The following is a 26,494-nucleotide window of genomic DNA, read 5'->3' on the forward strand; positions in this document are numbered from 1 at the left end:
TTTTTCCAACTACTTTGTTGACAAACCCAAAAACATTGTGTGCCACCCCAAAGCCTCCCCCTGATATACCCAAAGCCTTACTTCCTCCAAATTCTTTCTTTCATTTTTCTAAGCCATCTGTCAAAAGGAGACTTCCTGCCTGCTTTTGAAATGCATCCCTCCCACTATCCCTCTGACTCCATCCCTTCTCACCTTCTTTGTGCTCACTCTACTTCCTTCCTTAAAGTTTATCTTCAACTGCTCATTAATCTAGTGACTCTTTCCCCTCTGTCTTCACACATGCCTATTTCTACCTTAAAGTAATAATAATAATTTTTTAAAAAACTGGATCCTACTGTTCCCTTTTCCTACCACCCCATCTCCCTACTCCCATTTATCATCACCATCACCATCAAAAGTATTTATTGAGGACTTCCATGTACAGAGCAGGCTATTAAGTGCTTGGGAGAGTACAGTATAATAGAATTGGTAGACACATTCCCTGCACACAAAGAACAGCATGGCCCAGTGGAAAGAGTATGGGAAAAAAGCCAGAGGACCTGTGTTCTAATCTGGGCTCTGCAACCTGTCGGCTGTGTGACCTAGGACAAGTCACTTAATTTCTGTGTGCCTCTGTTACCTCATCTGTAAAATTCATTCACTCATTCAATCGTATTTAGTGAGCGCTTATTGTGTGCAGAGCACTGTACTAAGCCCTTGGAAAGTACAATTCGGCAACAGATAGAGACAATCCCTACCCAGCACAGATGGGCATCAATAGCATCAAAATAGATACATAGAATTATAGATATATAAACATCATTAATAAAATAAACAGAATAATAAATATGTACAAATATGCACAAGTTCTGTGGAGTGGGGAAGGGGGTAGAGCAGAGGGAGGGAGTAGAGGAGATGGGAAGGGGAAGAGGAGCAGAGGAAAAGAGGGGGGAAAGGAAAAGAGGGGCTCAATCTAGGAAGGTCTCCTGGAGGAGGTGAGCTCAGTAGGGCTTTGAAGGGGGAAAGAGAGCTAGTTTGGCAGATGTGAGGAGGGAGCGCATTCCAGGTCAGAGGTAGCACGTAGGCCAGGGCTCGAAAGTGGGACAGGTGAGAATGAGGCCCAGTGAGGAGGTTAGTGGCAAAGGAGAGGAGTGTGTGGGCTGGGCTGGAGAAGGAGAGAAGGGAGGTGAGGTAGGAGGGGGCAAGGTGATGGAGAGCCTTAAAGCCCAGAGTGAGGAGTTTTTGCTTGATTCGTGGGTCGACAGGGCAACTATTGGAGATTTTTGAGGAGCGGAGTGACATGTCCAGAGCATTTCTGTAGAGAGATAATCGGGGCAGCAAAGTGAAGTATAGACCGAAGTGGGGAGAGACAGGAGGTTGGGAGATCAGAAAGGAGGCTGATGCAGTAATCCAGTCGGGATATGATGAGAGATTGTACCAACCAGGTAGCAGTTTAGAAGGAGAGGAAATGGCGGATCTTAGCAATGCTGTGAAGGTGAGACCGGCAGGTTTTGGTGATGGATTGGATGTGTGGGGTGAATGAGAGAGCGGAGTCAAGGATGACGCCAAGGTTGCGGGCTTGTGAGACAGGAAGGATGGTAGTGCCATTCACAGTGATGGGAAAGTCAGGGAGAGGATTGTGGCCTAAGAGTGTGAACCCTATATAGGACAGGAACTGTGTCCAACCTCCCACAACAAGCTTACAGTCTAGAGTGGGCAGAGAAAGAAATTCAGATAAATAAATAAATTGCATATATGTACATAAGTGCTGTAGGGCAGGGGGTGGGGGGGATGAACCAAAGGAGCAAGTCAGGGTAATGCAGAAGGGAGGGGGAGAAGAGGAAAGGGGTCTTAGGGAAGGTCTCTTGGAGGAGATGTGCCTTCAGTAAGGCTTTGAAGCCGGGGGAGTAATTGTCTATCAGATTTGAGGAGGGAGGGCTTTCCAGGCCAGAGGCCAGGGAGACAAGAGGCAGAGTGAGAAGATTAGCATTAGAAGACCAATGTGTTAATTGTGTTGTCTCGAGGAGATAAGGAAAGAAGTATGATTGTTTTCAGTCAATCCATCAATCATTCATATTTACTGAGCACTTTATGCAGAGCACAATTCTAAGGACTTGGAAGAGTACAGTATAAGAGTTGATAGACACATTCCCTTCAAATCCTCTTATTTGGTTTTGTTTTGTTATCGCTGGAGAAAATCAATCTTGTGCTTCAACACCTCGATGGTGTTAACCAAAAAAGTATGAATACTTTTACTTTGCTATGAGTTTCAGTTTCAGCACTTTGAATCCCCTATTTTTCACTAGACAGTCACTCAGTAATTGTGGAATTCATTAAGCATGTACCATAAGCCAGGCATTGTACCAGAGTACTTTGTGCCAGAGTAGATTCAAGAGAATCTGGTCGGACACAGTCCCTATCCCATAGTGGGCTCACAGTCGATTTGGGAGGGAGAACGGATACTGACTCCCCTTTTCACAGATGAAAAAACTGAGGCAAAGATATGTTAAATGATTTGCTGAATATCTCACAAAAGACAAGTGGAGGAGCTATGGTTACAGCCTTTGAACTCCCAGACCCATGCTCATTCCATTAAGCGATGCTGCTGGGGAGATAATCTGATCACAAGTCTACTACCTCTATGGGTGTGACTTCTACATTTATCATCATCATCATCATCATCAATCGTATTTATTGAGCGCTTACTATGTGCAGAGCATTGTACTAAGCGCTTGGGAAGTACAAATTGGCAACATATTGGCAACAACAGTCCCTACCCAACAGTGGGCTCACAGTCTAAAAGGGGGAGACAGAGAACAAAACCAAACATACTAACAAAATAAAATAAATAGAATAGTTATGTACAAATAAATTAAATAAATAAATACATAGAGTAAAAAAAATATGTACAAACATATATACATATATACAGGTGCTGTGGGGAAGGGAGGGAGGTGAGATGGGGAGATGGAGAGGGGGACGAGGGGGAGAGGAAGGAAGGGGCTCAGTCTGGGAAGGCCTCCTGGAGGAGGTGAGCTCTCAGCAGGGCCTTGAAGGGAGGAAGAGAGCTAGCTTGGCGGATGTGCAGAGGGAGGGCATTCCAGGCCCGGGGGATGACGTGGGCCAGGGGTCGATGGCGGGACAGGCAACAGCGAGGTATGGTGAGGAGATCAGTGGTGGAGGAGCGGAGGGTGCGGACTGGGCTGTAGAAGGAGAGAAGGGAGGTGAGGTAGGAGGGGGCGAGGTGATGGAGAGCCTTGAAGCCCAGGGTGAGGAGTTTCTGCCTGATGCGCAGATTGATTGGTAGCCACTGGAGATTTTTGAGGAGGGGAGTGATATGTCCAAAGCGTTTCTGGACAAAGATAATCCAGGCAGCAGCATGAAGTATGGATTGAAGTGGAGAGAGACACGAGGATGGGAGATCAGAGAGAAGGCTGATGCAGTAGTCCAGACGGGATAGGATGAGAGCTTGAATGAGCAGGGTAGCGGTTGGGATGGAGAGGAAAGGGCGGATCTTGGCAATGTTGTGGAGCTGAGACCGGCAGGTTTTGGTGACGGCTTGGATGTGAGGGGTGAATGAGAGAGCGGAGTCGAGGATGACACCAAGGTTGCGGGCTTGTGAGACGGGAAGGATGGTAGTGCCGTCAACAGAGATGGGAAAGTCAGGGAGAGGGCAAGGTTTGGGAGGGAAGACAAGGAGTTCAGTCTTCGACATTTTGAGCTTTAGGTGGCGGGCAGACATCCAAATGGAGATGTCCTGAAGGCAGGAGGAGATGCGAACCTGGAGAGAGGGGGAGAGAGCAGGGGCAGAGATGTAGATCTGGGTGTCATCAGCGTAGAGATGATAGTTGAAGCCGTGGGAGCGAATGAGGTCACCAAGGGAGTGTGTGTAGATTGAGAACAGAAGGGGACCAAGCACTGAACCTTGGGGAACCCCCACAGTGAGAGAATGGGAGGGGGAGGAGGAGCCTGCAAAAGAGACTGAGAAAGAACGACCGGAGAGGTAAGAGGAGAACCAGGAGAGGACGGAGTCTGTGAAGCCAAGGTCAGATAGCGTGTTGAGGAGAAGGGGGTGGTCCACAGTGTCAAAGGCAGCTGAGAGGTCAAGGAGGATTAGGACAGAGTAGGAGCCGTTGGATTTGGCAAGCAGGAAGGTCATTGGTGACCTTTGAGAGGGCAGTTTCCGTGGAATGTAGGGGACGGAAGCCAGACTGGAGGGGGTCGAGGAGAGAGTTGTTATTGAGGAATTCTAGTCAGCGAGTGTAGACAACTCGTTCAAGGAGTTTGGAAAGGAATGGTAGGAGGGATATGGGACGATAACTAGAAGGTGAGGTGGGGTCAAGAGAGGGTTTTTTTAGGATGGGAGAGACATGGGCATGTTTGAAGGCAGAGGGGAAGGAACCAGTGGAGAGTGAGCGGTTGAAGATGGAAGTTAAGGAGGGGAGAAGGGATGGAGCGAGAGATTTCATGAGATGAGAGGGAATGGGGTCAGAAGCACAGGTGGCTGGAGTAGCACTTGAGAGGAGGGAGGAGAGCTCCTCTGAGGACACTGCTGGGAAGGATGGGAGAGTAGCAGAGAGTGTTGAGAGCCGGGGGGATGGGGAAAGGGGGGAAGAGGCTTTGGGGAGGTCGGACCTGATGGATTTAATTTTGTTAATGAAGTAGATTTTCACTCACTTACTTTCCTCTGGTTGTGTTACCCCAGTAGTGCCACTTATGTCTATATCACTTTACACACTTCATATGTTTATTCACTGTCTCATTTTTCTGGATGTTGGCTACTACCCGTTGAGTTATGTTTTTCCATCTGAGCTCAGTATTTTCACTCATTTACTCACAAGCCCTAATTTAATTTCAACATGACTTTTCTTTTGGCCCCACAAATCCTAAATCCTAAAACCCCTTCTCTGACCTTCCCCATTGCAGTCAACTGTACCACTATCCTCTTTGTCCCAGAAATCCCCAACTGTGATACCATCTTTGACTCCTCCGTATCTATTAATCCTCACCAATAGGTTGTGGCTTAATCCTTTCATTTCTAACTCTATAATACTTGCAGGACCCATTCTTTCCTCTCTACCCTTATGACATCCAATTGATCTCACAACTAGATTACCGCAGCAGCCTCTCTACCTGACTTCAACCTTTCCCCTTTTCAGTACATTCTGATGCCAAGATCATCTTTTTAACATGCCATTTGGTCCAAGATACTGCACTCCTCAGAAGTCTTCAATGACCACTCAGTGATGTCCACATCAAGTTCCTGACCATTAGCATCAAGGCCTTTAACTTTCGAGATTCTCCTAAAATATATTCTCTCAATTCCTGGTCCTCCTCAGCTTTATGTCTTCATTTCTCTCAAACTATCCTTTTCATTGTGCTTTCTCAATTTTAACATCTCTAATCAACTGCTCATCCTAATTTGTCTTCCTGACACTCCATTCCCCATTCAAATACTTCAAACGGCAATGTTCACTGCCTTACAAAACTTCCTGCAATGCCATCCCTCTACTGGAGACTTTCCTCTGGTTGTGTTAGCCCAGTAGTGCCACTTATGTCTATATCATTTTGCACACTTCATATGTTTATTCACTGTCTCATTTTTCTGGATGTTGGCTACTACCCGTTGAGTTATGTTTTTCCATCTGAGCTCAGTATTTTGTAAATAACATGTGGTATTTGTAGTACCATAGTTTTTATGGTATTTGTTACGTGATTTCTATTTGCCCCGCACAGTACTAAGTGCTGGGGTCTTCTCTTGTCTTATGCCACAGAGTCATCTCTGACCCATAGCGAAACCATGGACACATCTCTCTCAGAATGCCCCACCTCCATCTGCAATTGTTCTGGTAGTGTATCCATAGAATTTTCTAGGTAAAAATATGGAAATGGTTTACCATTGCCTCCTTCTGTACAGTAAACTTGAATCTCCGCCTTAGGCTCTCTCCTGTGCTGCTGCTGCCCAGCACAGGTGAGTTTTGACTTGTAGCAGATTGCCTTCCACTCGCTAGCCACTGCCCAAGCTAGGAATGGAATGGATATTCCTCTGCTTAACTCTCCCTCCCATAGTCAAGACTGGTAGAGTACTGGAAACTTTCCCAGTGCCACCCTGAGAGGCATAGAGCTGGGGTAGATACAAGCTAATCAGGTTGAACAAAGTCCCTGTCCTTCATGTGGCTCATAATTTTAATCCCCATTATACAGATGAGGTAACTGAGGCACAGAGAAGTTCAGTTATTTGCCCAAGGTCACACAGCAGACAAGTGGCAGAGCCAGAATTAGAAACAAGGCCCTTTGACTCCCAAGCCTGGGCTTTATCCACTAGGCCAAGCTGCTTCTCATTTGAACGGAATCACTCATTTTCCCTTCTTAGGAAGGACTGAATGCCACAAATTATGCAAAATAGAATCAATTAAAGGCCCAGATTCAGCTTGATCTGATGCCTGGGAACAAGCCTACTTGATCTGGTGAGCCAGATCCTTGTTCCTATACGTCTTTTGCTGGGGAAAGAAATTGGTTAGTTACCTGAGTGGGAATTTCGTGTGTGGGGCTTGCCCGGAAACTCTCAGAGAGATCATTCTTTCACCCGCTTTCTCTGCTCATTTGCCTTTTTTGTTAACCATCGAGAGAATCAGGGACATGATCCCGTCTCCAGGGTCAGAGATATCAGACTTGGAAAGACTTCCAGGTTCTGATAAGCACCACCTGCCAGTAAATGCCCAGATGCCCATGACAGGTATCACCAGTCAATGCTCATTCCAAATTCTATAACAGAACAGCTCACTGTTGTTGATTAGTTTTGGGGTGGGGGGACAGATTGTGCCAGAAGAAAGAGAGTTTATCTGGCATCATCTTTTCAGGAAGAGAGGGAGGATGTAGATTTGACGTGGAATAGCATGGGTCTCTCTCCAGGTTGGTGAGAAGTTCTGCTAGTAGAAATGACTTGCACTGTGAGTTGCAGGAGTTGCTGGCTATTGGACTGAAAAGGCTTTGGGGGCAAATGGGGCCCATTTTCCTAATAAACATAAAATGAATATGAATACCGGGATAAGATTCAGAATTATTTTGCTTCCTCCCTAGAGATTGACTTGAATTGGCTGTATATTGTTTCAATCTCCTTGGGAAAGTCTCAAGTTTACAGAAAAATAATAAGGCATTTTTCTTTGTGAATCAGGCAGCAGAAATTACTATTTTTCTAATCATCAGGCTAAAAAATCTCTGGTTTTTGATGTAATACCCAAACTCTTACTAGCCTAAATCCCAGTAATTCTGACCATTAGGTAGCATCCAAATCTGCTTATAAAACTGGTATTTTCTACTTAACTCCTTAAACTTCCCTGTGTATTCAGCACAGTGGTTTCTTCAGAAAATCACTGGAGTAAAATTCAGTGGGAGCCTACTATCTCCAGTTTCAGTGTATCTCTATATGCTGATTGTCTAATATTCATAGATAGTACTTGGGATTTTAGAAATTTTAAGGCATGTTCTGCAAACCAAGATTCTCCAGGGTTATAACAGATATTCTCACCATGCACTCTGGCAGTGCTGACCTGTTTCGCTTGATTTTTTAATCTACATTTCACTGGGCAAGTTGGGAATGAATTAATAATGTGAATGTGAATGTGAATGTATGAATAAGATCTGTATTTAGGGCCATCCGTGATATGTCCAATGCAACTCTGTGAGAATCTCTGAAGTCGTTGCAAAAGGAGTTCCACACATGGCCCACGTATCAAATTATGGAATCTCAACAGCAAATATTAGCCATTTATCAATCAGTAGTATTTAAGCTCCCAGAAGCAGCATGGCTTAGTGGTGGAAAGAGCACAGGCATGGAAGTCAGGGGTCATGGGTTCTAATCCCGGCTCCACCACTTGTCTGCTGTGTGAACTTGGGCGAGTCACTTAACTTCTCGGTGCCTCAGTTACCTCATCTGTAAAATGGAGGTTAAGACTGTGAGCCCCACGTGGGACAATCTGGGTACCTTGTATCTACTCCAGTGCTTAGAACAGTGCTTGGCATATAGTAAACACATAACAAATGCCATCATTAATGTTATTATTATTTATTAAGCACTTACTCTATGCTGAGCACTGTATTCATTCATTCATTCAATCATATACATTGAGTGCTTACTGTGTGCAGAGCACTTGTCAGAGTAAAAAAATGTAGAAGCCATGATCACTGCCCTTAAGGAGTTTGTAATTTATCAAGAAAAACTGACACTAAAATAAATGACAGATAGAGAGAAGCCAAAGAAGTAGGATGGGGAAGGATGTATTAATGAAGGAAAGCCTCCTGGAGGAAATATGATTTCAGTAGGGTCGGACAAGATGTGAAAGGGGAAGGAGTTCCACGTCGATGGGAGAGGGTGAGCAAGAGGTCGGCAACTGGAGAGATAAGAATGAGGAATAGTGAGTAGGTCGGCTGTAGCGGAGTGAAACGTGAGCTGGGATGTAATGACAGAGGAGAGAGGTTAAGGTAAGGGGAAAGGCACCGATTGAGAACCTTAGAACTGATCGTCAAGATGCTTTTCTTGATGAAGAAAAGCATGAGAAACCACTGGAGTTCCCCCTTCTAGACTGTAAGCCCGTTGTTGGGTAGGGACCGTCTTTATATGTTGCCAACTTGTACTTCCCAAGTGCTTAATACGGTGCTCTGCACACAGTAAAGCACTCAATAAACACAATTGAATGGATGAATGAATGAACTGGAGGTCTTTGAGAAGTGTGGAAGCATTTACAGAATGATGCTCTAGAAAATGATCTAGGCAGCAGAGTGAAGTATAGAATGGAGAGAGGAGAGACTGGAGCTAGGGAGGTCTGAGAAGGGGTTGACGCAATAGGCAAAGCAGGATATGAACCAGCAGTTTGGATGGAGAGAAAGGGTTGGTTTCTGGAAATGTTCTGGATGGTAAAATAATAGGATTTATAGTGACAGACAAAATATGAGGAGGGGGCAGAAAAGTATTATGTACAGATCTATAATGTATTTATTTATATTAATGTCTGTCTTCCCCTCTAGACTGTAAGCTTGTTGTGGGCAGGGAATGTGTCTGTTTATTGTTATATTGTACTCTCCCAAGTGCTTATTATAGTGCTATGCACACAGTAAGCACTCAATAAATGCATGTCACTCCCCTCCTCAAAAATCTCCACTGGTTGCCTATCAACCTTCAAATCAAGCAAAAACTCTTCACTCTTGGCTTCAAAGCTCTCCATCACCTAGTCGGCACTACCTCATTTCCCTTCTCTCCTTCTTCAGCCCAGCCCGCACACTCCGTTCCTCTGCCGCTAACCTCCTCATTGTGCCTCATTCTTGCCTGTCCCCCCATTGACCCCTGGCCCATGTCCTACCTCTGGCCTGGAATGCCCTCCCTCCACACATCTGCCAAGCCAGCTCTCTTCCTCCCTTCAAAGCCCTACTGAGAGCTCATCTCCTCTAGGAGGCCTTCCTAGACTGAGCCCCCCTTTTTCCTCTCCTCCTCCCCTTCCTATCACCCCACTTCCCTCCCTGTGCCCTACCCCTTCCCCTCCTCACAGTGCTTGTGTATATTTGTACATATTTATTACTCTATTTATTTTATTAATGATGTGTAAATAGCTATAATTCTATTTATTCTGATGGTATTGAGGCTTTCTACTTTTTTTGTTTTGTTGTTTGTCTCCCCCTTCTAGACTATGAGCCTGTTGTTAGGTAGGGATAGTCTCTATATGTTGTTGCTTTGTACTTCCAAAGCACTTAGTGCAATGCTCTGCATACAGTAAGCACTCAATTAATACAATTGAATGAATGAATGAATTAGAATGCATGACCTTCTTACTTCCAGATCTGTCCTCTATCCCCTATGCCGGCGGCTTCAATTTCAACATAGATGTTCCTGATGACACTTCCAGTCCCCGACTTCTATCACTCCTAAATTCTACTGACCTCCTGCTTCACCCCACCTCACCCACTCACCAACCTGAGCACACACTCAATCTCATCATCTCTTGACCGCCAAACAATCTCTACCCCCACCATCTCTAATGACTACTCACCGAATGGGCTACCATTCCTCCACAAAATTTCATCCAGTCACAAGCACATCTCTCACTGAATTTGATCCCATGATAGAAGGAGCAGTAGTCAGTGATGAGAGCTGGCACGTTTGCCATTTCCATCCTGTAAGTTTCAGGATCACCTTCGAAGCTACCCAGGCCATTTTTTCAGTGAATTTGCTTCCACTGTTGCATGTCTATGACAAAGTTAGCTGGATGTCCATCTGCCGGCTCCTTGGCTGCTTTGGTTTCTTTGGAATAGGTTGGGTGTCACGATCGTGACTGTTGAGCAAACTGATGAAGACTCAGCCTATTTCTCCTGAGAAATTTAATGATTAGGGTTTTCTCCATTGATAATACCATGACCACAGACCCAAAAGTTATTTTAGAAACAATAATGATGGTCATTCCCAAGCAATCAGGAGTGCTTGTGAAATACTCTGCTTTAGGAGTATTTTTGTCGGCCCTAGCATCCTGGGCAAGATTGAATGGCCTCATTCTAGACTATATTTCTCAGCAGTGTCCCTCCCATCCTTTAGCTGGATTCCAGATTCCTTTCTCATTGAGAAAAGACCTTCCTGAATATTCTTCGTTTGACAGAGAGTACAAAATGTATTAAAGTTATTGACAATTCTTTTGAAAGGATGATAGCTCCAACAACATCTTTATGAGGAAACCTCTGCTGATACTGAGGTACTAACTGCACTGTGGGGAAAATGAAGGAATGGCAGAATAGGAGGAATGAAAAACAAGGGAAATAAGTTTACAGGTCATTAATCTGATTCCAGGTCCCTGTCCCTCAAAAGAACAAGATGGAGATGTCTGCTTTCCCACCTCATTAAGCAGGGAGGATTCAGGGGAAGACCACACATACTGTAAATGCCAGCACACTCATAAGAGAATTATACCCCCTGTGGGGTCTCTTGTTTGTATTTACTAGATTTACTAGATTTGGGGGTTATTAGTGAGGTGGAACAAGGGAGGAAGGAAGAAGAAAACAATTGTAAAATCAGGATTTATTGCTTGGCCCCAGTCATTCCATCAGTGATATTTATGAGAAGCAGCGTGGCTCAGTGGATAGAGCCCGGGCTTTGGAGTCTGTGATCAGGGGTTCAAATCCCGGCTTCACCAATTGTCAGCTGTGTGACTTTGGGCAAGTCACTTAACTTCTCTGTGCCTCAGTTACCTCATCTGTAAAATGGGGATTGACTGTGAGCCCCCCGTGGGACAACCTGATCACCTTGTATCTCCCCCAGTGCTAAGAACAATGCTTTGCACATAGTAAGCACTGAATAAAAATGCCATCATTTACTAAGCACTTACTGTGTGCAAAGCCCCAGATATACAGCCCTGAACTTTCTGAGTGTAATGGGAGCTTTAGTTCAGCATTCAATTATTGGAATCAAAACTCGAGGAGTGTCTGGAGATTACAACATCTCAGGCTAAGATAGCCACTCCTTTCTGTCTACTGTTAAGCATCCAATCAATCAATCAGTGGTATTTATTGGGCTCTTAATGTGTGCAGAAAGCTGTATTAACGACTTTGGAAAGTACAATGCAACAGTTTGGCAGACACATTCCCTACCCATAAGGAGCTCATTTATTACTTTACTTGTACATATTTACTGTTCTATTAATTTTGTTAATGATGTGCATATAACTATAATTCTATTTGTTCTGACGATTTTGACACCTGTCTACATGTTTTGTTTTGTTATCTGTCTCCCCCTTCCAGACTTTGAGCCTGTTGTTGGTTAGGGATCGTCTCTATATGTTGCCGACTTGTACTTCCCAAGCGCTTAGTATAGTGCTCTGCACACAGTAAGCACTCAATAAATACGATTGAATGAATGAATGAATGAATGAACCATCTAGAGGGAGAGACAGACATTGACGTAAATAAATGAATGAAAGATATGTCCATAAATAATGAGGATAGGGTGAATACCAAGTACATGGGGAAAACTGAATGAACAAAGGGAAGGGACTCCCACCACCTAAGCTCCACCAGGAGAACAATTAATCATATTTGTTGAGTGCTTTCTGAGTAAAGAGAATGTATTGAGTACTTGGGAGAGTGCAGTAAGTATAACCAACAACATCTCTACCCTTAAGAAGTTTACTCTCAAATCCACCTCTAGAAAGTTAGCTCCCATGGATACAACCACTTTTGAGGTGGTGGGGAGATGAAAGGAAGACATGTTTTGCCTCAACTCAGCAGCAGTAGCAGCTGTGGGAGCTCTGGCGGAAACCATGCAGCAAGCTCTGCCCCAATAACCTCACTCGAGTGTGCTTTCACTCCATGTACAGCTCAGAACATTAGGAAAGTCACTGCAACCCTGACAAACCTGCCACCATTCTTGATCAGCCTGGAATCTTCTCCAATCCCCCAGGCCACCGGTCTCCCTGCCTTCATAGCCCTCCTCAGTTTCCTCCTCTCGCAGGAAGCTTCCCCTAATTAATTTCTGGTTGCCATTTTGGGTCATTTCATCAGTTTCCCTTAGCAGATTCTTCTGTAAGGCAGGGATTATTTTCTTAATCAGTCCCACATTAAAGAAACCTCACTTTATAGTACTCACCTGGCTCCAGGTGCCACTCACCAACACCCAACCATTTCTTCGGACAACACATTTTGACAGCTATGTATTGTTGGAAGAATGGTCCCTAACTCTGATGTCAAATTCTATACAAAATGAGTTGTATATTCATTCAATCGTATTTATCAAGCGCTTACTGCGTGCAGAGCACTGTACTAAATGCTGAAACATGTATCTGGGCAGAAGCAAGGAATTTGGTAAAAAATATTGCCTTATTAACCAGAAGGGCCCCAGTTACGTGGACTGACACTGAATTATTTATTCTGATTCTCCTATTTGAAAATACTTTAATTTCTGTCTCTCCCATTAGAATGTATGTACCTTGTGGGGAGGTAATATGTCTCCGGTCTCTTTTGTACCTCCCCAAATGCTTAAAACTGTGCATTGCACTTAGCAGGCACTCAATAAATATATTTTTTGGCTTTTCAAGGTGTTGCTTTTAGGGTTGTTGGTTTTATTAATGGCATTTATTAAGTGCTTACTATGTGCCAGGCACTGTATTAAGTACTGCGGTAGATATAAGTTAATCAGGCTGTACAAAGTCCCTGTCCCACAAGGGTCTTACAGTCTTAATCCCCATTTTACAGATGAGGGAGCTGAAGCACAGAGAAGTTAAGTGATTTTTCCAAGATCACACAGCAGACAAGTGGCAGAGCTGGGATTAGAACCCAGGTCCTTCTGTCTTCTAGGCCTGTACTCTATCCACTAGACCATCCGTAAACCCGGCAATACAACATTAAGCAAAATTACCCGATCATGACAATTTCCTCTGTGGTTTCTGTAAGGGCATCACGAGATCTGTTTGGGGCCTCACTCATCACATTTTGAATAGATTGTTATCTGCTCAACTTTGTCTAGACACATTCACACATACATACACGCACATGACAGTCATATGCTGATGAAGAGAACATATCCAGATCTTCTCGAGGACCAGAATGTTGCTCTCTCAAAAAGGACGTGCGTATTCAAGTGCAGGTATTGCTGTAATGATTCTTAAATTTATCCTTGTATTAACTGAAAATATCTTGCTTTTCTTGACAGGCCAATAAGAAAATAGGACTCTAGGATCCTGTCTTTTATATTGTTCAAGAGAGGGCTTAGAAGGGATGGCTGGAGAATGTGTTTATTGTTAAATTGTACTCTCCCAAGTGCTTAATGCAGTGCTCTGCACGTGATAAGTGGTCAATAAATGCTATTGAATAAATGCCTGAATGAACTAATGCTCTGCACACAGTAAGTGCTCAATAAATGCGATTGAATGAATAATAATAATAATAATAATAGTGATATTTGTTAAATGCTTACGAGTGCCAGGCACCATACTAAGTGCTGGGGAGATATCAGGTAATTGGGTTGGACACGGTCCCTGTCTAACATAGGGCTCACGGTTGTACTCCCCATTTTCCAGATGAGGGAACTGAGGCAGAGAGTTGTTGTGTCTTGCCCCAGGTCACACAGCAGACAAGTGGCAGACCTGGGATTAAAACTCTGGTCCTTCTGACTCCAAGGCCCGTGGTCTATCCGTTAAGACATGCTACTGCTTAGTTAGTTGGGTGTAGAAATAAGTCCTCAGAAGGAGTGCTGTGGTATTGTCCCTGTGTATTTTAAATGTATCTTGATATTCCAGGACATTGATACCTAGATTTCCTAATAGTATGGATGTCACTTTTCGATGCATTTATTTTACCAATAGAGAAGCAGCGTGGCTCAGTGGAAAGAGCCTGGGCTTTGGAGTCAGAGGTCATGGGTTCAAATCCTGGCTCCGCCAATTGTCAGCTGTGTGACTTTGGGCAAGTCACTTCACTTCTCTGGGCCTCAGTTCCCTCATCTGTAAAATGGGGATGAAGACTGTGAGCCCACCGTGGGACAACCTCAACACCTCATAACCTTCCTAGCGCTTAGAACAGTGTTTTGCACATAGTAAGTGATTAATAAATGCCATTATCATTATTATTATTAAGGTTTAGAGTATGTGAATTGACAGCCAGTGGACCACTGGCCCTACAAAAGCCTTAAACATACAGATCAAATTTACTAGCATGCAAATCACTGCTGAGATGCTAAAAGCAGCTCTCTGCCACAGAACACTTACAAAGAGCTGCAGTGATCTGTATTTCCTTGAAGTGCTTGATTTTAAGTTTCCCTCCTAACTGTAAACTTCTCAAAGGCAGGTATTATGTGCTCTATTATGCTCCCCCAAGACAGTGTTCTGTACATAGTAAGCACTAAATAATTTTGGTTGATTGATCAATTGGTGGACAATGATAAATTTATGAGATGCCATTACTTGAACCTCAGACAAATCCATGAAATGTTTCTCTTACTTGGGAAAAAGAAGTTGTGTTGGTGATTAGAAATGGATGTTCGCACAGACACCTGTTGAAGTCTATTGATCTTTTCCCATGTTTTGTCATCACTATTCATTTAGGCATTGAAATCTCACATATGATCAGCTTGTTAATAATAATAATAATAATGATGGCACTTATTAAGCACTTACTATGTGCAAAGCACTGTTCTAAGCACTGGGGAGGTTACAAGGTGATCAGGTTGTCCCACGGGAAGCTCACAGTCTTAATCCCCATTTTACAAAATAGGTAACTGAGGCCCAGAGAAGCTAAGTGACTTGCCCAAAGTCACACAGCTGACAATTGGCAGAGCCGGGTTTTGAATCCACAACCTCTGACTCCAGAGCCCGTGCTCTTTAAACTGAGCCACGCTGCTTGTTAGATTTTGGAGACATGATGTAGCTATCCAAATGTTAGTCAGTCAGTCAGTCAATTGAATTTATTGAGGGCTTACTGTGTGCAGAGCATTGTACTAAGCACTTGAGAGACCAATATAGAGATGCATTCCCTGCCCACTGTGAGCTTTAGTCTAGAGATGGGAGATGGACAGTCTTCTAGACTGCGAGCCCACTGTTGGGTAGGGACCGTCTCTATATGTTGCCAACTTGTACTTCCCAAGCGCATAGTACAGTGCTCTGCACACAGTAAGCACTCAATAAACATGATTGAATGAATGAATGAATGACATCAATACAAATAAATGAATTATAGATATGTACGTAAGTGCTGTGGCTCTGGGAAGGGGGAATGAATAAAGGGAGCAAGTCAGGGTGACACAGATGTTAGAATTATTCTTTCCCTTCCAAGCTATGTTTCATTAGCAATGATAATGATGATACTAATTATTAATAATAATTAATTATAATAATGATAGTTTTGGTAATCGCTTACTATGTGCCAAGCACTCTATTAAGCAGCGGGGTAGGTACAAGATAATCAGATCCCACATGGGTTTCACAGTCTAAGTAGGAGGGAGCACGGGCACTGCATCCCCATTGCAGACGAGGGAACCGAAGCACAGAAAAGTGCCTTGTCCAGGGTTCTTCTTGAGGTATTTGCATTAAAGTTTGTGCTAAAGCAATTCTGCTCTGGAGGCAGTTCTAGGGTCATCAGTTGGAGAATGAGAATGGAAATCAGCAATAGTAGGATTCCCAAAAAACCACTGTATGGAGAGCTGAAACAGACAACCCCTAACCAAGAAGGGCAGATGAAATGTTTTAAGGGCAGGGTAAAACCAAGTCTGAGACAATTCTGCATCTCAGCTGAAACTTGGGAGTCAATTGGTGAGAATAGATCTGCATGTCACAATGCCATCATGAAGGGAGTGGCTGTCTTAGAGCAAAGTCTTCTTAAGGAATCAGAGACAAGGAAACAAAAGAGAACACGGTGCCAACACAACACAACACAACACAACAAAGGTCAGCCTTTTTGTGCTCACAATGTAGCTGGGACTTTTCAGGCACATTTAAGTGAATTTGGTAGGTGAATTTGGCAGTCAGTGGTGTCCTGTTCAAATATGAAGGAATTATTTTGGTTTCATGGCTCGGTTTTCATGTCTTTTAGCAGGAAGAGTATTTGACAAAGGAAAACATTTAAGAGAGTAATTTCTTATCCTTATAGAAGTTTATTCCATCAATAGAGTGATTTTCGTTTCAGCCCATTATTCTATCCTGCTCCCACAGAATATGTAAGCTTATCTTTCATTTTAGGACAACACTTTTATAGACTGCATCACCCCATAATCCACCTTACAGCACTAATGGACATCGTTATTCCATACCTCCTCAGGGAAGAACAAAGAGGAAGAAATTTACGCAAATGTGAAATGTTCCCCTGGTTCCCAGAAACAAAACAAGCAAAGGCCTGAAAACTCCAAGAACAAAGGTAGGATCCATTCCCAAATCTCCAAAACACAACAATAATAATGGTGTTATCCTTGACTCCTCTCTCTCATTCAACCCACATATTCAATCCACCACTAAATATTGTAGGTTCCAACTTGACAACATCGCTAAAATCTGCCCTTTCCTCTCCATCCAAACTGCTACCATATTGGTACAATCACTTTGTCTCTCCTGCCTTAACTACTGCATTCATTCAATCGTATTTATTGAGCGCTTACTGTGTGCAGAGCACTGTACTAAGCACTTGAATAATGGCATTTATTAAGTGCTTACTATGTTAGAGAAGCAGCACGGCCTAGTGGCAGGAGCACAGGCTTGGGAATCAGAGGACATGGGTTCTAATCCTGGCTCTGCCACTTGTCTGTTGTGGGACCTCGGGCAAGTCATTTGACTTCTCTTTGCCTCAGTTACCTCAACTATAAAACGGGAATTTAAGACTGTGAGCCCTGTGTGGGACAGGAACTGATTACCTTGTATGTATGTACCCCAGCACTTGAAACGGTGCTTGGTACATAATACTACTACTAATTACTATTAACCCTGAAAAATACCATGATTAATTATTATTATAATTATTATCGGCCTCCTTGCTGACCTCCCAGCTACATGTCTCTCCCGACTCTAGTCCATACTTCACTTGGCTGCAAAGATCATTTTTCTACAGAAACATTCAGATCATGTTTCTCCACTCCTCAAGAAACTCCAGTGGTTGCCCATCCACCTCCAAATCAAAGAAAAACTCCTCACCATTGGCTTTAGAGCAATCACCTTGCCCCCTCCTACCTCACTTTGCTACTCTCCTAATACCATCTAGCCCACACATTTTAATCCTCTAATGCTAGCCTTCTCACTGCACCTCCATCTTGTCTATCTGGTCGCCGACCCCTCACCCACATCCTCTCTCTGGCCTGGAATGTCCTCTCTCTTGAAATTTGACTGACAATTACCCTCATCCACTGACAACATTATTTGAAGGTTCATCTCCTCCAAGGGACCTTCCCTGACTAAGCCCCCACTTTTGTCTTCTCCCAATCCCTTCTGCATTGCCCTGACTTGCTCCCTTTATCCATTCCCTCTCCCAGCCCCAAAGCACTAATGTGCATATCTGTAATTTATTTATCTGTATTGCACTCTTAGCTTGTTGTAGGCAGGGAATGTGTCTGTTTATCCACTACACCATGCTGCCTTAATGGGGTGCTCTTTCTCTTTACCATCATTCTAGGTCAAGATCAGGGAATGGATTTCCAGAGAAGATGGGGAACCCTGGAATGGATGTAAAAGTAGGGAAAGTCCCTTAGGTCTCTCCTTGCCTCAGTGGCCTATCCTGTGCAATGGTGACAATTAACTTTGTTTTTCCAGTTGACGGACAGCTAGACCCAGGCATAGATGTCTGTGAAACACTTGAATTTAGATGGTCAGAACTGTCATATCAATTTGGCTTTGAGATTCTTGAATGATCTTAAAATTGGGCTAATGTTTCTGGACCATTTTTCTGGATTCCAGACAGTTTAACATGACTCCCTATCCCTCTGCCTTTCCCCAAACAATCACCCTTTTCCTTTGGCCAGAATCTACAGTTCGGTCTCCACGATGTCTTATGGCAGTGACTTTTGGGATACTCTGTTTGGTTCTCCTGCTGATATCTGTGGTGTTGACTACCAAATGTAAGTATGTACTGAAGACCTGATTTGATCCTCAAGACCTGAGCCAAGAAAATAACATAGCATCTATCTTCTCCCCACATCAAATTTCTTGAACATCAAACAGATTTTCCCCCTCTCTATTCACTATCAGATTAATGACCTCTCCCAACTAAGTCCAACTTGTACTTCCCAAACATTTAGTACAGTGCTCTGCACACAGTAAGTGCTCAATAAATACGATTGAATGAATGAATGAATCAATCAACAGAGTCCTACAGAAGATGAAGAACCGGGAGTGAGGCAGAGATGAGCACCAATAATTAAGACCTATTTGTGTCAATCACTACCCCTTCTAGACCATAAGCTCATTGTGGTCAGGGAACCTGTCTGCTAATTCTGTTGTATTGTGCTCTCCCAAGTGCTTGGTACAGTGCTCTGCACATAATAAGTGCTCAATAAATATGATTAATTGATTGATAAATTGACTGCCTTGCTGTGGCTGTTTTAAGAAGAATGTCATCTCCATAATGCCTCAGGGAGCAGCTATGTTGTTAAGGTCAAGGAGGGTTTTGATTCTGGGGGTCTGAGAAGGACCCTATAAACCAGGGGCCCTGGATTTAGGCCCTTTGAACCCCTGCATTAATCAATTCCTGTTTCTCACTATTCAAACACACGGATGCACGTTCATCCTAATTTTATTTCGGATAAAGTACTTTCTTCTGACTAAAAGATGATTTCAGTTCTGCAGGATTCTCAGAAAATCAAGGAACAGCATGGAATTGGGAACATGAGCCAAGAAAAAATTAACTACACAAGTGAGATAGAAAATCTCAGAGAAGAAATTGAAAACACAGGTATGTATTGGATAGCGTAGAATAACGGGTTTCTATGCTTGACACAATATAGTAATAATACACGTTAAGTGCTCAATAAATACCATCGATTGATACTAGTAGTTTTCTTGCAATCTCCTATAAACTCTCTCCTTGTCTGGGATTGGAGGTACATCCACATCCATGTGTATTTTTCTGAGATGTTGACTGCTGTGGGTCGCATATACACTACTTGTCAATCTATCTGTGGGGAAAGAATGGAGTATTTTAGAGTCCATTGGCAGCCATGACACCTGATGGGCCGGGGTGGGTTTCTAAAGAACAAAGAGTTGCCGAAGCAGGAACCCACTGAATGATTATGGGAATTGACTTTTGGTTCTCAGGAAATCTTTCCAAACTATACTGTGAAAAATGGTTTGTGGATATAGAGAAAATTTACTGCTTTCATCTTTCGTACTATTCCTGGAATGAGAGTAGAAAGTTCTGTGAAGATAAAGGCTTCAGCCTTCTTAAAATCAACCACAGAGATGAACTGGTAATGTAAATTTTATTCTACTTGCCTATTACAAGGGAAATCTCAGGATTTCAGACACTTATATGCGCTATCTAACTCAGTGTCATTAATAGGATAGAATGAGACACAAATCTGTGAAGCATTCCACATTTTTTTGATGCCTGTTTACTTGTTTTGATGTTTGTCTCCCTCCTTATAAACTGTGAGCACATTGTGGGCAGGGATTGTCTCTATCTGTTGCTGAATCATATTTCCCAAGTGCTTAGTACAGTGCTCTACACATGGTAAGCACTCAATAAATACAATTGAGTGAATGATTTGAATGAATGAATTAGATGTTAGTTTTGAATGTTGTTTCAACATTAAATCTGAGAAAAGACTAGCAATCGATCCATCATTCAGTGGTATTTATGGAGTTCTTACTGTGTGCAGTCTTGGGAGAGTACATTATAACAGAGTTCGAGGACATGCTCTCAGCCCACAGTGAGTTTCAAGTCTAAATATTTGAAACTCTGCCAGAGTTTCTTGTTCTGCCAGAGAATGAGTTATTACTATATATTTATAGTGATCGAGGTGAAATAAAGAACTAAAGTGACCAGCCAAGACAACTTCTTACTCAAAGAATATTCTTTGGTCCAACTGGGCAAGGCAGCTTGTTTTCATGCCTTTAATGTGCTAGGAGATCCCTGAGCAAAAAAACCCAACAAAAAATAAAAAAACTTGTTCGGCCAGGGAATGTTATCACTATGTATTTATAGTGCTCTAGGTGAAATAAAGAACTAAGTGACCAACCAAGACAGCTTCTTACTCGAGGAATATTCTTTGGGCCAATTGGGCAAGGCAGCTTGTTTTCATGCCCTTAATGTGCTAGGAGATCCCTGAGCAAAAAAACCCAACAAAAAACAAAATACTCGTTCTGCCAGAGAATGAGTTATCACTGTGTATTTATAGTGCTCCACGTGAAATAAAAAACTAAGTGACCAACCAAGACAGCTTCTTACTCAAGGAATATTCTTTGGGCCAACTTGGTGAGGCAGCTTGTTTTCATGCCTTTAATGTGTTAGGAGATTCCTGAGAAAAAAACCCCCAACAAAACCAAAAAAACAAATTCTGCCAGAGAATGAGTTATCACTATGTATTTATAGTGCTCTGGGTGAAATAAAGAACTAAGTGACCAACCAAGACAGCTTCTTACTCGAGGAATATTCTTTGGGCCAATTGGGCGAGGCAGCTTGTTTTCAAGCCTTTAATGTGCTAGGAGATCCCTGAGCAAAAAAAAAAACCCAACAAAAAATAAAAAAAAACTCGTTCTGCCAGAGAATGAGTTATCACTATGTATTTACAGTGCTCTGGGTGAAATAAAGAACTAAGTGACCAACCAAGGCAGCTTCTTACTCGAGGAATATTCTTTGGGCCAATTGGGCGAGGCAGCTTGTTTTCATGTCTTTAATGTGCTAGGAGATCCCTGACAAAAAACAAAGAACAACTTCAAGGGTCCCAGTAGTCTAGTCTAATTGACGAGTTGAGTGGGGCTCTCTCAACTGTGGGCCAATCAGATCCTGGAATATTCCACCTGAGGTATTGGACTTTCAGTCAGCCCAGAGCTGACCTTTACCCTAGGTTGCTACGACCCAAAGGGAGAGTTGGAGGAGTCGAATGTCCTCCCCCTGAGTTTCCTATCTCTAAGCAGCAGAATCATTCTTCCTGTCTCATCAATACCCTTGGCCTAACCCTTTCCTCATCTCTCTCATTCAACTCACATATTCAATCTGTCAGTAAAGCCTGTCCATTCAACCTTCACAACATCCCTAAAATCCACCTTTTCCTCTCATCATCAATCATCAATCGTATTTATTGAGCGCTTACTATGTGCAGAACACTGTGCAGAGCTAAGTGCTCCATCCAAACTGCTATCACGTGGCTCATTCATTCATTCAATTCATCCAATCATATTTATGGAGTGCTTACTGTGTGCAGAGCACTGTACTAAGCGCTTGGGAAGTACAGGTTGGCAACATAGAGAGACAGTCCCTACCCAACAGCGGGCTCACAGTATAGAAGGGGGAGACAGACAAAAAAGCAAAACATATTAAAAAATAAAATAAATAGAATAAATATGTACAGATATATAAATAGAGTAATAAATATGTACAAACATATTTACATATATACAGGTGCTGTGGGGAGGGGAAGGAGGTAAGGCGGGGGATGGGGAGGGGGAGGAGGGGGAGAGGAAGGAGGGGGCTCATTCATTCATTCATTCAATCGTGTTTAATGAGCACTTACTGTGTGCAGAGCACAGTACTAAGCGCTTGGGAAGTACAAGTTGAGAACATAGAGAGACAGTCCCTACCCAACAGCGGGCTCACAGTCTAGAAGGGGGAGACAGAGAACAAAACAAAACATATTAACAAAATAAAATAAATAGAATAAATATGTACAAATAAAATAAATAGAGTAATAAATATGTATAAACATATATACATATATACAGGTGCTGTGGGGAGGGGAAGGAGGTAAGGGGGGGATGGGGAGGGAGAGAAGGGGACTCAGTCTGGGAAGGCCTCCTGGAGGAGGTGAGCTCTCAGTAGGGCTTTGAAAGGAGGAAGAGAGCTAGCTGGGCAGATGTGTGGAGGGAGGGCATTCCAGGCCAGGGGGAAAGAGCACAGGCTTTGGAGTTAGTGGTCATGGGTTCAAATCAGCTGTGTGACTTTGGGCAAGTCACTTCACTTCTCTGTGCCTCAGTTACCTCACCTGTAAAATGGGGACTGACTGTGAGCCCTCCGTGGGACAACCTGATCACCTTGTAACCTCCCCAGCGCTTAGAACAGTGCTTTGCACATAGTAAGTGCTTAATAAATGACACTATTATTATTATTGTTATTATTATTAATCCAAAACTTTAACCGAATCCTGCCTTGATTACTGAATCAACCTCCTTGCTGATCTTTCTGGCCCCTGTTTCTCCCCACTCCAGTCCATACTTCTTTCTGCTGCCCTGGTCATTTTTCTACGAAAATGTTCTATGTTTCCCCACTCCTCAAGAACCTCCTGTGGCCGCCCCTCCACTTCCAGGTCCAACAGGATCTCCTAACCATCGGCTTTATAAACATTCAATCACCTTGCTCCCTCCGATACTACCTCACCACTTTCCTATTACAACCCAACGGGCACTCTTTGTGCTTCTCATACTAACCTACTCACTGTGCCCTGATCACATCTCTCTCTCTGTCAGTCTCTCACCGAGCCCACTGTTGGGTAGGGACCGTCTCTATATGTTGCCAACTTGTACTTCCCAAGCGCTTAGTACAGTGCTCTGCACACAGTAAGCGCTCAATAAATACGATTGAATGCATGAATGAATGAATGAATGAATGAATGAAAGTCCTGCTTCTGGCCTGGAAACACCCTCTGGCTTCTTATCTGACAGGCTATTACTCTTCCCACCTTCAGAGCCTTATTGAAGGCACATCTCCTCCAAGAGTAAGCCCCTTTTCTGTTACCCTTGCACGTGGATTTTCATCCTTTATTCAGCCCTCCCTTTGCCGACAGCACTTATGTACATAGCCATAATATATTCATATTAATGTCTGGCTCCCCTTCCAGTGTGTAAATTCACTGTGGATGGGGGGGGGATATGTCTACCAGTTCCGTTACACTGCTCCCTCCCAAGTGCTTAGCATAGTGCTCTACATACATTAAGTGCGCAATAAGTATGATTGATCTATTGATTGATTCATGCAGGAGGGAGTCAGTAACAGGTTAAAGCAAACATGGACGTCAGCCCAGAAGGGAGCATAGAAGGCTGGGCACTGAACTGCTGTCTCCCCTTGTCCGCCACGGGGAAAATCCAGGGACTCACGCATCCTGATTATAAATAAGAAGACCCACCCAGGAGGTTTCCCCCTAGACCAGAACACCCCCATATTTCTTGGTTGCAATATTTGGAGGTCTTTTTTCTCAACTCCATGGTGAACACCCACCATGAGCAAGAGCCAGCCACAGCTGCCTAAACCCTTGGCTTGTTCCAACGTGGTACTATCGGTGCTAGAGAAGCACAGCGTGGCTCAATGGAAAGAGCCCAGGCTTGGGAGTCAGAGATCATGGGTTCTAACCCTGGCTCTGCCACTTGTAAGCTGTGTAACTTTGGGCAAGTCACTTCACTTCTCTGTGCCTCAGTTCCCTCATCTGTAAAATGGGGATTAAGACTGTGAGCCCCACGTGGGACAACCTGATCACCTTGTAACCCCCCACCCAGCGCTTAGAATAGTGCTTCACACCTAGTAGGAACTTAACAAATACCATTATTATTATTATTATTATCAGGACAGGGAGCCCTTTGGGAATTTTAGGAAGAGAGTTGGGAGAACATGACTATCCCTGATTTGTAGGTAGGGGAACTGAGTCATGGCAAGGTGAAATAAGTTGCCCAGGACCAGTTTGCAAAATAGGATGAGGAAGAGGAAGAGAACCCTCTCCCCATGTTCTGTTTCAACAGAGCAGTATTCAGTCCATGTCCTTGCGCCAGATTTGCTTTGACTAGAACTACATTAAGGGAAAATGCATAGGTACTGGTGTGATCTGACTGGTAGAAAAGAATGATGAAGAGCAATTTTGCAATTTTCTTCATAAGAATTGAATTATTATATTGGTGATATTGATAACTGCCGACTATTTTGAATGAGATCAAGCTTAAAGCTGATTCAATGAAATTATATCAGGAAAGGTCTAGGGTTGACATGACATAGCCATATGTGAGTTATGAAGGACGTGAAAGTCCAAAAGTAGTTCCAGAAAATCAAAAGGAGAAGGGCAGGCACCCAGAGGTCTTGGAGGATCCAGAGAATCACTCCTGGAGAGGGGAAATTGACTTTGATTCTGGAAGGTTGGGACAGGATCCAGACAGGTTATGGCTTCTGATTCCTTTACAGGATTTTATGAAAAAGAATGTGTATCATACTCACTGGATCGGATTGTCCTATGCCAGAGTTCTCAGGTGCTGGACATGGGAAGATGGCTCCCCGCTCTCTCCTGATCTGTAAGTCTTGGAGTAGAACACAGCTCTTCAGTCCATTTCTCCCTGTCTAGCTCACAGGACTGGGCCAAACAGAGAGAATTTCCTGGCCAGAGCTCACAGAGTGGTTTTTCCCACTCTGCCTTTCTGTCTTTTCCCTGCATTTATGTGTGTTGGGAGGGCTAGGGCGGCCGGGGAAGAAGGGAGAGTTATGTACATATCTATTCCTCATTCTGTTATACTCTCCATCCCCTGAATATCTTCTCAAATTATTATCAGGATTCAGTCAGGCTTAATACTCCACCAGCATCAAGGAGCATTTCAGGGCCATGGAGGGTTTATTAAAGTGTTCAAGCAATTTCAGAATTTGGGGAGAATTTTGCTCCTAAACTTTCCCCAGCAAGTTGATGGCGATGCTGCTGTGACCTGTCCTTTATGAATAGCACTGTTTTCCCATCATTTGCAATTTGTATTGGTTCTACAAGTTAAAAATCTCAGCAGGTTACAAGCAAATTATGTTATTTCTTATTGACATGAAGTTTGGTGTGTTTTTTTAATATATGGCATGGTCTTGCTCTCCAGCCCCGCCCCCCAGAACAGTGTACTGGCTCTATGAGAGGCCAGACAGACAGTTTCAGAAGTCACCCTTCATTCTCTTCCTGTCTCTATTTCTTAACCCCAACCAGGAGAAACCAACTGGATGGAGGCCGGGGGAGGGCAGGGGTGGAGAGGGAAGTCAAATCCAACAGGGGCGGGGACCCCACAGAGTCAGGTAGGGGTGGAAGCAGTTGTATTTCCAGATTATAGTTTTGCCTGCTTCTGAATCTTGGAAAAGAAGCCAAAGGTATCGATAACCTTGAAAACCAGGCTGTCATGTACCTTTCTGCTTCCTACTCAAAGGAACCTACAGGAGCCAAGTCTAACCTCTCCCATCAACTGTGGAGTGTTGGAAACCTCAAAACTAGGAGCTCGTGATTGCAGCATGAAATTCCCCTTTGTTTGTGAGCAGAAGCATAACAGAATCAGAAGAAAGGAAGATGGAAACTGACACGATCTTTTCTGGGAATGGTTGTTCCCAGAACCAAAAAAAACATGCCACTTTCTCCTTGTCTCTGTAATCTCTGTACACTTGTTGCCTCTGTTCACTCCCAGGCATTTTAAATTCAGGCTCTCAATCCAGAAACCGGAACAGATGGGATGGTTTAGAGCTTTCATTAACCATGTGGGTGCAAAACCCTCTACAAAGTCCTGGGAATTAATTCATGGATGAGAATTAGACATGGCTACCCCCCCCCCCCCCCCAATAATAAAGCTGGTAATAATAATTGGAACTTTTATTAAGCTCTTACTACATGCCACACACTGTCCTAAACACTGGAGTTGATATTATGAAACAGATTGGATAGTGTCCCTGTCCTACATGGGGCTCACAGCCTAAAGGGGAGAACATGGATTTTGTCATCATTTTGTAAATGATGTAACTGAGACATAGAGAAGTTAAGTGACTTACCCAAGCTCACAGAGTAGGCAAGTGGCAGAACCAAGATTGGAATCCAGATCTCTGAATCTCAGATCAGTGCTCTTTCCATTAGGCCATATTACTTGGTCTTACACTCTAA

The 26,494-nt window shown here is 43.4% G+C and overlaps 1 protein-coding gene and 1 non-coding gene across 2 annotated transcripts; one reads left to right on the forward strand and one right to left on the reverse strand.

The window, feature by feature from the left end:
* Positions 1 to 5,960: 5,960 nt before the first annotated feature.
* Positions 5,961 to 6,098, reverse strand: LOC119939839. The gene has a single exon (XR_005454801.1). It is a non-coding gene; the product is annotated as a small nucleolar RNA SNORA7 (small nucleolar RNA).
* A 7,456-nt stretch (positions 6,099 to 13,554) lies between these two features.
* On the forward strand, positions 13,555 to 25,923 carry LOC119939136 (C-type lectin domain family 7 member A-like). Its single transcript, XM_038758917.1, has 7 exons — positions 13,555 to 13,594; positions 16,756 to 16,851; positions 18,440 to 18,535; positions 19,255 to 19,368; positions 19,731 to 19,882; positions 24,793 to 24,899; positions 25,776 to 25,923. The coding sequence occupies exons 1-7, from the start codon at positions 13,555 to 13,557 to the stop codon at positions 25,921 to 25,923; spliced, it is 753 nt and encodes a 250-aa protein (XP_038614845.1).
* Positions 25,924 to 26,494: the final 571 nt, after the last annotated feature.

The sequence above is a fragment of the Tachyglossus aculeatus genome, chromosome 17 (assembly GCF_015852505.1).
Source record: "Tachyglossus aculeatus isolate mTacAcu1 chromosome 17, mTacAcu1.pri, whole genome shotgun sequence".
NCBI lineage: Eukaryota > Metazoa > Chordata > Mammalia > Monotremata > Tachyglossidae > Tachyglossus > Tachyglossus aculeatus.